Source organism: Acipenser ruthenus, chromosome 7 (genome assembly GCF_902713425.1).
Source record: "Acipenser ruthenus chromosome 7, fAciRut3.2 maternal haplotype, whole genome shotgun sequence".
NCBI classification, from domain to species: Eukaryota; Metazoa; Chordata; class Actinopteri; order Acipenseriformes; family Acipenseridae; genus Acipenser; species Acipenser ruthenus.
Genome location: NC_081195.1, coordinates 65,565,168 through 65,576,292, shown reverse-complemented (window position 1 = coordinate 65,576,292; position 11,125 = coordinate 65,565,168). Strand labels below are relative to the sequence as shown.

Here is an 11,125-nt window from a genome sequence, read left to right as displayed (position 1 = left end):
ATAGTTTGAAGATAACAGTTCTTGAAAGCACATCCAAACCATCTTTCAGCAGGCAAAAATATAATCTGAAATGAGTATTTGGCAAAAGAACACACACTGAATATCTGTGGGCGTTTTACCTAAACGCTAGCAGATCTGTCTACTTTTGCATAATTGCTTGGGAAATTGACACAATTAAGCATAGATATACTTTTAGACATACTCTGAAGGGAGGGCATGACTGGAAAGCAAAGTCGTAAAATACTAATGAAGGAGCAAGCGTGCATTATGAGAGGTTTTTAAAAGTGACTGTACTGTTGCAAACCATTATAGTTGTGGCATGTCTCTGAAATGACCAATCCTGAAAGGAACACGGTACAGTAAACATGTATTTTTGTTTTACAACATGATATATGGAACTAAACTTGCTTTAAAAAACAACAAAAAAAATCTGTTTGCAAACAGTCTTTCAGTCAGTGTTGCATTTGACCTGCAGGGGGAACTTGTCTCTCCTCCTCCTCCCCCCCACCTCTCCACCTCCAAGGGCTTCTTTTCCTGTTATGATCCAGCCACAAGACACAGCGGAGGTGAATGCCTCAGGAAGTGAAAGTGTTACAGATATCCTGCAATAAGGCTTAGAAACCAAACTTTTAACCTAAAGTAGTACCAGATAACATTTTAAAATGAAAAGACAAGGCTGCTAGAACATGTGTTTCTTTCAAAACTCTACACTTAAGACCCATGTAGCTAATGGAAGTACAAAAAGGGCAAGATTTAATCATTTTTAATCATTTACTTAAGGTGTGACAATTCACTCATTCAAGTTCCTTAATGCACTTAACACTGCTTAAACCTTTGCAAACTTCTAAAATAACACAAAGGAAGTTTATCTAACAGGATTGGCAAAGTTTGTAATCTATTAAAAAAATAATAAATAGAGGAGAGAGAGAGAGACCAAACCAAAATGCAGAACAACCAAACTGACTGTTAAATAGATCTCAACACGGTCCTTTTTTCTCTCCTTGTATCTGCAGTGTTTGTTGTATTGTTATTCTGATACGGGTACTGCACAAGCCGTTTCTTTATTATTACATTTCCCCTCTACAGAATGTCCTAAAGCAAGAGATAAAGGGAAAGATGAATTTGAATCCCAAAGGAATACATCCGTCGCTGCAGGTCAGCAGGATAAAACCTAGCTCCTTTTCGTCTTTTTCTTTACACTTGCAGAAGCAGTCTCAGCTGCTCTGTTAACTGGGGGAGCACCCAGCTTCTTATTCTTGGCTTTCTTGACTTTGTCTTTGATGGCTTCAATGTCAATTTTGGTTTCAGTAGGAGCTAGAAAAGAAGAATACATGTTAAATGATATACTATTGCAGTTTATTATTTTATTGAAAATAGTACAGAGCAGAGAGAAATTAGCACAGCTCTGCACAATGTATTATTGTCATTTCCATTAGCTAGATATACATTATTGGGTGAAACAAAGAAGCTGGTATAAAAGATGTAAACATCAAGTGCTGTATAAAAAAGGCTTGAGCTAGAGCTCTTCTGTTAGACCACAGGAAGGAATGAAGACTGCACACTGTTGCCTCTGAAAACTGGTAATCATGCATACAATGCCTTTTCCATTGAATTTGGTGTTCAATAATATTAAAACAGGTCACATGCTGTATTGAGCAAATCATTCTGGACCAATCCACTAAATAAGAGACTCACGCCAGTGACACCATTATTCAACATCAATGGATGACCACATTACAAAGATTGTTGGTAAACAGTACAACACACACACACACACACACGCACGCACCATACCTCTCTTTGTTTTCACAGCCGGTTTCTCTTTAGGAGGAATAAATGCTTTGTTCCGTTCTTCTTGCTTCTTAGTTAAAGCTTCAGCTTGTTTCACCTAATAAAAAAAAATATATATATATAAATTTAAATAGTTTAATGAAAATTGATTGCATATGCGAAATTAAAAAAAAATGTTGTGTGTACATTATAATCTAAGTGGTCCCATTTTCTTAAATTCATTTGCGCAATAATAAATGTAGTAAAATCATTAGAAATGTGAAACTATCACGCTAGGTTAAAAAAGGAACTGTGTTGTGTGTGAGGTTATCAATTATCTAGTACACATTCTTGTTTTGTCTGGAAAATCTGCAGCATCATTGGGTGTGAGCTTTGGGAGTTACAACTGTCAGGGGACTTAACAAACCAGAGTATGAGAAACCTATGGAACAAAGGACAGAACCTGCAGGAAATATTCAAACTGAAGTCTGGCTTTCACCATTGAGGTAGAAAGTGCAGCGTTAGGAATCCGATTTAAATATGTAATTCACAGGAAAGCGCTGTGTTCTACCAAACACAGCTACATAAAATAATCTGTAAACTCATGCAAAAACGAAACGCCCAGCACCAACTCAGGTACACGTTGCCTGTGTGGATAACTAATACAGGTTTGGTGGATGGGATCTTTTTATGAAAGAAAAAAAAAAAAAAAAACAAAAAAAAAACACAGCACACACACAAAGCACTTACCTTTATTTCCTCCAACTTCTTCCTTCTCTTCTGACTTTCTCGGAGGAAGAATTCACCAGTTGCTAACTCTTTGTCCATCTGTTCAGAACAAGATATTTGAGTTACTTCCCAAGCATTATGCTCATTGAAATGTGAAAAGGAGATTGCAATTTAAAATCTCACGAACCAAGATATCCAACATGAACTGCACAGATCTAGGGAATGGACTTTAAGATGCAGTCCAAGTGGGGTTTTTTACTAGGCTAAGTAAAATCAGTAATAGCCAAGCTGGGATATGAAACATCAGTGTCAAGTCATACACACCCTAAACTAGAATCACAGAGTAGGCCAAAGCACTAACAGGCTTAGTCTTAACAAAATTACACATGAACAAGGCAGGCAATATACTTCCTGAAAAAATTGTGGCAGACTGAGTTTATAACACACTGTAAATGAAATGTTACGTATATATATAAAAAATATATACACACACACACACATACACACACTCATACATACACATAAACATAATAAAATGAGACTTGTTCAAATGGGACTCACTGGAGAAAACACAAAGAAAAAAAAAAAGTGTGATTTGCCTGATTTTAGCCTCTTCTATTCCTACTCTGAAAAGTATGCTTGCCACCCCAATGTGGATTAAATAAATAAATACATATTGCCTTTAGTGCTCATCTGAAGCAGCAATGTAATTACTAATTTGTTTGTTCTACAGCGTGATTTGCCAAGTGCTTCTGGATGATTTTTCATTTCATACTTTCTAATACCTATTTTTCATGGACAGCCACCTCGAGTGCGCTCGAATTGGTCTGAATTCTCCCAGAACTTGAGCTGATGGACAACTCGAGTTGGTATGCAGAACAGGTTAAAGACGCGCTGGACAAGGTAAATAAAGTGTCAGATGTCAAAGTGGATATGAGAATGGCGGTGATGAAGCCAGTTTGTTGAAAACATGACAAGTAGATCAGACATTTCCATTTTAAAAAATCTGGAATTGATCTGAAGCAATCAGAAACTCAGAGGTGTAAACTGTGCCAGGTGTAGTAGGACTGTTCTTTTTTATGTTAAGAACCCCCCCCCCCCAGGGTTAAATTAAGCAACAGCCAAAACTGTTCATGCCAGACTTGTTAGAAAGTCTGTAATAAAATGGTTGATTATTATTGTCGATATGTTGTAGATATACTAAAGACATCCACCGTGCAGGAATCGCAAACTCCATAAACAAAACGTTAAAATAAATTTATTCTGCACCACATGAAACTGAGCTGATTTTAGCAGTGCTTGCTAGTCTAACTGATTAGAAGGCCTTTTTTGTTGTTCTCCAAGTTGCTACAGTGACATTGTAGATGCTAGTATAACGAGATACTGTAAATGACATACCGGCTTAGCAGACGGATTTCATTAAGTAAACATTTATTTGAATTAAAAGTATAAAATGCAAAACTGCGTTGTACTTTTCTTTGTGACCGTGCCAAGTGAAAAACAGCAATTCAAAAAACGTCAAAATCACCCAAGGTAGCAACTCCGCTGAATTTAATACATAAGAAAGTTTACAAACCAGGAGGCCGTTCAGCCCATCTTGCTCGTTTGGTCATTAGTAGCTTATTGATCCTAGAATCTCATCAAGACAGCTTTTTGGAGGATCCCAGGGTGTCAGCTTCAACAACATTACAGGGGAGTTGGTTCCAGACTCCCACAATTCTCTGTGTAAAAAAGTGTCTCCTATTTTCTGTTCTGAACGCCCCTTTATCTAATCTCCATTTGTGACCCCTGGTCCTTGTTTCAGGTCGAAAAGTCCCCTGGGTCGACATTGTCAATACCTTTTAGAATTCTGAATGCTTGAACCAGATTGCAGCGTAGTCTTCTTTGTTCAAGACTGAATAAATTTGATTCTTTTAGCCTGTCTGCATATGACATGCCTTTTAAACCCAGGATAATTCTGGTTGCTCTTCTTTGCACTCTCTACAGCTGCAATATCCTTTTTGTAGCAAGGTGACCAGAACTGGACACAATATTCTAGATAAGGTATTACTAATTATTTGTAAAGTTTTAACATTACTTCCCTTGATTTAAATTAAAAACTTTTCACTGTATATCTGAGCACTTTGTTGGCCTTTTTTTATAGCTTCCCCACATTGTCTAGATGAAGACATTTCTGAGTCAACATCAACTCCTAGGTCTTTTTCATAGTTCCCTTCTTCAATTTCAGTATCTCCCATATGATATTTATAATGCACATTTGTATTGCCTGCGTGCACTACCTTACACTTTTCTGTGTTAAATGTAATTTGCCATGTGTCTGCCCAGTTCTGAATGCTGTCTAGATCATTTTGAAAGACCTTTCCTGCTGCAACAGTGTTTGTCACTCCTCCTATTTTTGTGTCGTCAAATTTAACGAGTTTGCTTACTATACCAGAATCTAAATCATTAATATAGATTAGGAACAGCAGAGAACCTAATACCGATCCCTGTGGTACTCCACTGGTTACCTTGCTCTATTTTGAGGTTTCTCCTCTAATCAGTACTTTCTGCTTTCTACATGTTAATCACTCCCTAATCCATGTGCATGCATTCCCTTGAATCCCTAATGCGTTCAGTTTGAGAATTAATCTTTTATGCGGGACTTTGTCAAAAGCTTTCTGGTAATCTAAATACACCATGTCATATGCTTTGCAATTATCCATTGTCGATGTTGCATCCTCAAAAAAATCAAGCAGGTTAGTTACACACGATCGCCCTTTCCTACATAGGTAATTTTCCATTTTGGATCTTATTATAGTTTACATAAGTTTACATATAATAGAAGTCAGGCTTATTGGTCTGTAGTTACCTGGTTCAGTTTTGTCTCCCTTTTTGTGGATCGGTATTACATTTGCAATTCTCCAGTCTGTCCGTACAACCTCTTTGTCAAGAGACTGTTGCATGATCTTGGTTAACGGTTTGTAAATAACTTCTTATCATTTCTTTGAGTACTATTGGGAGGATCTCATCCAGCCCAGGGGATTTGTTTATTTTAAGTGCTCCTAGTCCCTTTAACACTTCTGCCTCTGTTATGCTAAAGTTATTTAAGACTGGATAGGAACAGGTCGACATGTGGGGCATGTTGTCCGTATCATCCTTTGTAAAAACTTGATGCAATTTCCTCCCAGCCCGAATTCAGACTTTAGAATTCAGGCTAGCCCAAGGAGTGAAATCGGACCACAGAATTCGGCACCCGCCCAAATTGGGAGCGAACTCGAGTAATTTAAAAACATGGAAAGAGGTGTAGCAAGTACCCGGGTTATGTGGTTCGTGGAAACATGGTACAAGTGTGCCCTAACCCCCACCCCGAGCTGGTACAGACCTGGCTCTCTGGCTGTGGCGGTGGGAATGGCGTATACTCCCTCTTAACTGTCTTCTTCTTGGGCTCCTTGCGTTTGCTCAGGTTTTTATGTTTGAAGTTGGGCAGGAATCTCTCCCAGCTCTGCATTCTGAGCTCTGGATCTTTTGACAACTCACGCTTGATCATTAACGTCTAAAAACACGCAGTACAAAAAAAATAATAAGATATGGGATTATTAGAAAAGAGAGACTGAGCACTTACAGTAGTTAATATATTACAACTAAAAAAACATGCCACATGGTGACATTATATAGCCTTAGTCAATAACCCAATATTCCCTTTCCTACCCCCACCATCCTCTTCCTTTAGGCCTTCCTGCTTACTTCAATGTATTTGAAGCCATCGTGTATCACTTTTCATGTTATTGTTTAAAGCAGTACCTCTAAATCCTAGTGTAGCCCACACAGACAACAAGACTAGAGCTGTTGTAGTATGGGGTACGAGAGGTCTTGAAGGGTTCTTTCACAAAATAAAAAATGCAAAATGCAGTAAAGAAACTCTTAACACAAGGAACCTTTAAATTGGTATGAATGCGCTCCCACCCCCACCGCAGCACTTCAAAGTGGGCATGTGACGTATCTATAGCAACTAATCACAAGTAGATACCTTGATGTTGTATATCGGGTGAACGTTCTTCATTGTGTCCAGTACTACTTTTCTAACCTTAAAAAAAAAAAAAATTCAAAATCATTAATTCATTAAAAAGACAGGACTATATTAAACCTCTCCATCTGATGTAGCCTCTACTCACTTCCTTTAACCCATTGTATGGCCCCAAGGCAGACACAGTGTTCCCCTGAACCATAACATAACAGCTTGTCAAAAGTTCAAGCGCCTGCAAAAAGACAAGTAATCAAAGTTTTAGACAATGCAGAATGAACCACCAATATAAACAGCTACTTCCAGGAAGGATCAAGGTCTCAACACAATAAAGCTCTTATCCACAGCTCTCACACACACACACACCCTCTTTATCTATACTGGCACAGGCACAACTGATTCCAAGAAAAGCATTTTCAGGATTGGAAAACCAAGCATGCAGTTTCAAGATCTCTAAATATCATAAGATGATTTAACTTGTCCAGTTGTGTAGGAGCACATCTGCCCCCTGGGGGACATTTAAAAAATGTACAACTGTAAATTAACAATATATTAAAGTGCACACAGAGGAAACTACTGCTATTGCTATATTGTTGCTCCAAAGCCAGAGGGTGCTGTGGAACACTTCTTGTGAAGATTCTATTGGGGTTGATTAATGATATTAGGGTCCTGCTTACCTTCAGGGTGGATCCTTTTGGACCAATCAATCTCTGTCGTCTTTTCACAAATCTCTCTCTGTTTCTTACTAAAGAGCCAATTTTAATGATGTCACACGCCATGTCATCTTGAAGAATACGCACGGCCTACAACAAACACAAAAAAAGAATCAAGAAAAATAAAAATCATCAAAATGAGTTCCTGGACATTAGTTGCTCAAAATCATGAGAGACCAGCAAAGACACATATGGCTAGATTGGCTTTAAAATGGATTAAGTAAACAGTTACCTACATGTCTTTAAAGACACTGGTCACTCAAAAACAGGACGGTGCAAGACAAGTGGATATATCCAGCCTATGTTGTAAATTAAGTCTTAAGTATAGTTTTTTTTTTTTGTTTGTTTGTTTCTTGTTTCATCTTCTACTAATTTAAACAAAGAGATTACTGTCCCTCTCTCCTCAAACATGGCAGACCATTAATCCAGCAACAACAGCAATATGAACAGTCCGGTCACATACCTGTTCAAAAGGAACACTTCTTGCCAGCAGCTTTATCAAGTCTCTAGCTCTTATAATGGCATATGGATCAAAGGTCTTTCTACTGGTGCCGACGGTCATGCTGCCCTCAATCAAATCTAGAGTTGCTTTAATTTCCTGAAATAAAATGAAAAATAGCAACAGAAGAATAAATTCTAAATGCTCGCTAACAGAATATATATAAATAAATAACCAGGGGTGCAGAAGAGCAGGGATGGAAATTTATATTATATAGCAGTTTCACCAATTCCAGGTTTTACTATGCGCTTGCTTAGTCAGTGTGGAAGTAACAAGTCCAGGAGTGTTTATTAACTCTTCACTGCCCTTGGTATGTTCCCACACCTTTTTTCTCAATGTCAAATATATTGGACACTGGGCAGCAAAGGGTTAAACTCATAGTAAAACCTGGAATGGATTAAACTGCTACGCAATAGCAGTTTTATTTCCATCTCTGAAATAGTACATTCATTTATACACTAAAGTTTAGAAGCATAAATACTGTACAATCACTGCAAAGATGAGGCACAATCGACAATGTTACATTTAAATTAATTCCATGATCCTGTTTGATAACCCAGTAGGCATCTACTTCATACACAACACAGTGCAAGACATTACACCAGCCTTTGGGTGAGACGAAAACCGAGGTCTTGTTGTAAATGACTCTGCAGCAGTTGTTGATGCACAGTTCACCTACTCTAGAAAAGTGTCTATAGAAGAGGAATTCATGCTAAAGATATACAGGCAGTAGTCAATGGTCTTGTGGAACTTACACAGTCCCCCAGTGCTTTTTGCACCAGTGGCCAGCACTCCTTTAAGTAGGCTTCTCTGTATTTGGGAAATAGAGTGGCAAAGCTGCTTCCTTCCAGTAAACCCCTTGGGTTGTCCTCTGCTGTAAATGGTTTTTCTTTCCATCCCTCTGGCACGGTCAACAGGTCTGATTCATCAACTAATATATACATTAAAAAAAAAAAAAGTTAAAAATTGCCCGATTTGTTTTATTGAATGCAGTCATACAAATCTATTAACTTAGGAATCTGTATAACTTACGTCTTTCAACATGTTATATTCTGTGTTATCGTGATGCTAAAGAATCAATCGGCTGTTAACTACACGTGGATTATAGTTTCAGTATGTACTGTAGCCGGTGGAACTACATTGCACTGCACATTTAAACAGGAACCAACGTTCGTGCTTCTATTTAGCATCCGTTGTGTGTGTGTGTATTATATATATATATATATATATACACACATATATACACACACATACACACAGATATGCTCAAATTTGTTGGTACCCTTACAGCTCATTGAAATAATGCTTCATTCCTCCTGAAAAGTGATGAAATTAAAAGCTATTTTATCATGTATACTTGCATGCCTTTGGTATGTCATAGAATAAAGCAAAGCTGCTGTGAAGAGATGAATTACTGCTTATTCTACAAAGATATTCTAAAATGGCCTGGACACATTTGTTGGTACCCCTTAGAAAAGATAATAAATAATTGGATTATAGTGATATTTCAAACTAATTAGTTTCTTTAATTAGTATCACACATGTCTCCAATCTTGTAATCAGTCATTCAGCCTATTTAAATGGAGAAAAGTAGTCATTGTGCTGTTTGGTATCATTGTGTGCACCACACTGAACATGGACCAGAGAAAGCAAAGGAGAGAGTTGTCTGAGGACATCAGAAAGAAAATAATAGACAAGCATGGTAAAGGTAAAGGCTACAAGACCATCTCCAAGCAGCTTGATGTTCCTGTGACAACAGTTGCAAATATTATTAAGAAGTTTAAGGTCCATGGAACTGTAGCCAACCTCCCTGGGCGTGGCCGCAAGAGGAAAATCGACCCCAGATTGAACAGAAGGATAGTGAGAATGGTAGAAAAAGAACCAAGGATAACTGCCAAAGAGATACAAGCTGAACTCTAAGGTGAAGGTACGTCAGTTTCTGATCGCACCATCAGTCGCTTTTTGAGTGAAAGTGGGCTCCATGAAAGAAGACCCAGGAGGACTCCACTTTTGAAAGAAAAACATAAAAAAGCCAGACTGGAATTTGCTAAAATGCATCTTGACAAGCCACAATCCTTCTGGGAGAATGTCCTTTGGACAGATGAGTCAAAACTGGAGCTTTTTGGCAAGTCACATCAACTCTATGTTCACAGATGAAAAAATGAAGCTTTCAAAGAAAAGAACACCATACCTACAGTGAAACATGGAGGAGGCTCGGTTATGTTTTGGGGCTGCTTTGCTGCGCCTGGCACAGGGTGCCTTGAATCTGTGCAGGGCACAATGAAATCTCAAGACTATCTAGGCATTCTGGAGCGAAACGTACTGCCCAGTGTCAGAAAGCTCTGTCTCAGTCGCAGGTCATGGGTCCTCCAACAGGATAATGACCCAAAACACACAGCTAAAAGCACCCAAGAATGGATAAGAACAAAACATTGGACTATTCTGAAGTGGCCTTCTATGAGTCCTGATCTGAATCCTATCGAACATCTATGGAAAGAGCTGAAACTTGCAGTCTGGAGAAGGCTCCCATCAAACCTGAGACAGCTGGAGCAGTTTGCTCAGGAAGAGTGGGCCAAACTACCTGTTCAGGTGCAGAAGTCTCATTGAGAGCTACAGAAAACGTTTAATTGCAGCGATTGCCTCTAAAGGTTGTGCAACAAAATATTAGGTTAGCGGTCCCATCATTTTTGTCCATGCCATTTTCATTTGTTTTCTTATTTACAATATTATGTTGAATAAAAAAATCAAAAGCAAAGTCTGATTTCTATTAAATATGGAATAAACAATGGTGGATGACAATTACTTTTGTCAGTTTAAAGTTATTTCAGAGAAAATTGTGCATTCTTCGTTTTTTGTGGAGGGGTACCAACAAATTTGAGCACGTCTATATATATATATATATATATACACACACACACACACACACACATTAATTTTAAAAAGAAGTACAAATGATAACCAACGCAATCAACAACTAAACATACCGTTACATTGCATTCTTCCACATTCATGTACATGACATTTCAAGCGTCAGATTATGTATTGCTATGCAATTCGTACTCAATTTAGGATATTTCTTATTAAATAGTTATGGCGTTGGAGTAGTTCTACTACCCTGCTGTGTTTACTACGAAACTACAAATTACTTTTAAAAAATAATGTTTTCCTTTAATGCGCTTAATGAGTTACACTCTGTAATACCATTGGTATCCGTTACCTTTATTTGCTTTCCTTTTTGATTTATTAGTTCCATGTGTCTGTGCAGAGTTAGCCCTCACGCCGTCCGCTTCTGTGGAAGACGCCATGCTTGCTCTGTACCCTTTCACCCCGGAAGCGGCTCAGACTTGCGCAACAGTGAAAGTGGTCCGAGAGAAAACAAGGCTCATTCTCATTGCGGCATTTGATTCCAACGTA

General features: G+C 38.2%; 1 protein-coding gene across 1 annotated transcript; it reads right to left on the bottom strand.

Annotated features, from left to right (window-relative positions):
• Nucleotides 1-350: 350 nt before the first annotated feature.
• Nucleotides 351-11,092, bottom strand: LOC117415796 (KRR1 small subunit processome component homolog). Its single transcript, XM_034026609.2, has 10 exons — nucleotides 10,929-11,092; nucleotides 8,467-8,642; nucleotides 7,676-7,810; nucleotides 7,177-7,302; nucleotides 6,651-6,734; nucleotides 6,506-6,562; nucleotides 5,861-6,031; nucleotides 2,521-2,598; nucleotides 1,795-1,888; nucleotides 351-1,314 (listed from the first exon to the last, which is right to left on the bottom strand). Exons 1-10 carry the CDS (start codon nucleotides 11,014-11,016, stop codon nucleotides 1,172-1,174), a joined length of 1,152 nt encoding a protein of 383 aa, XP_033882500.1. The 5' UTR covers nucleotides 11,017-11,092; the 3' UTR covers nucleotides 351-1,171.
• Nucleotides 11,093-11,125: the final 33 nt, after the last annotated feature.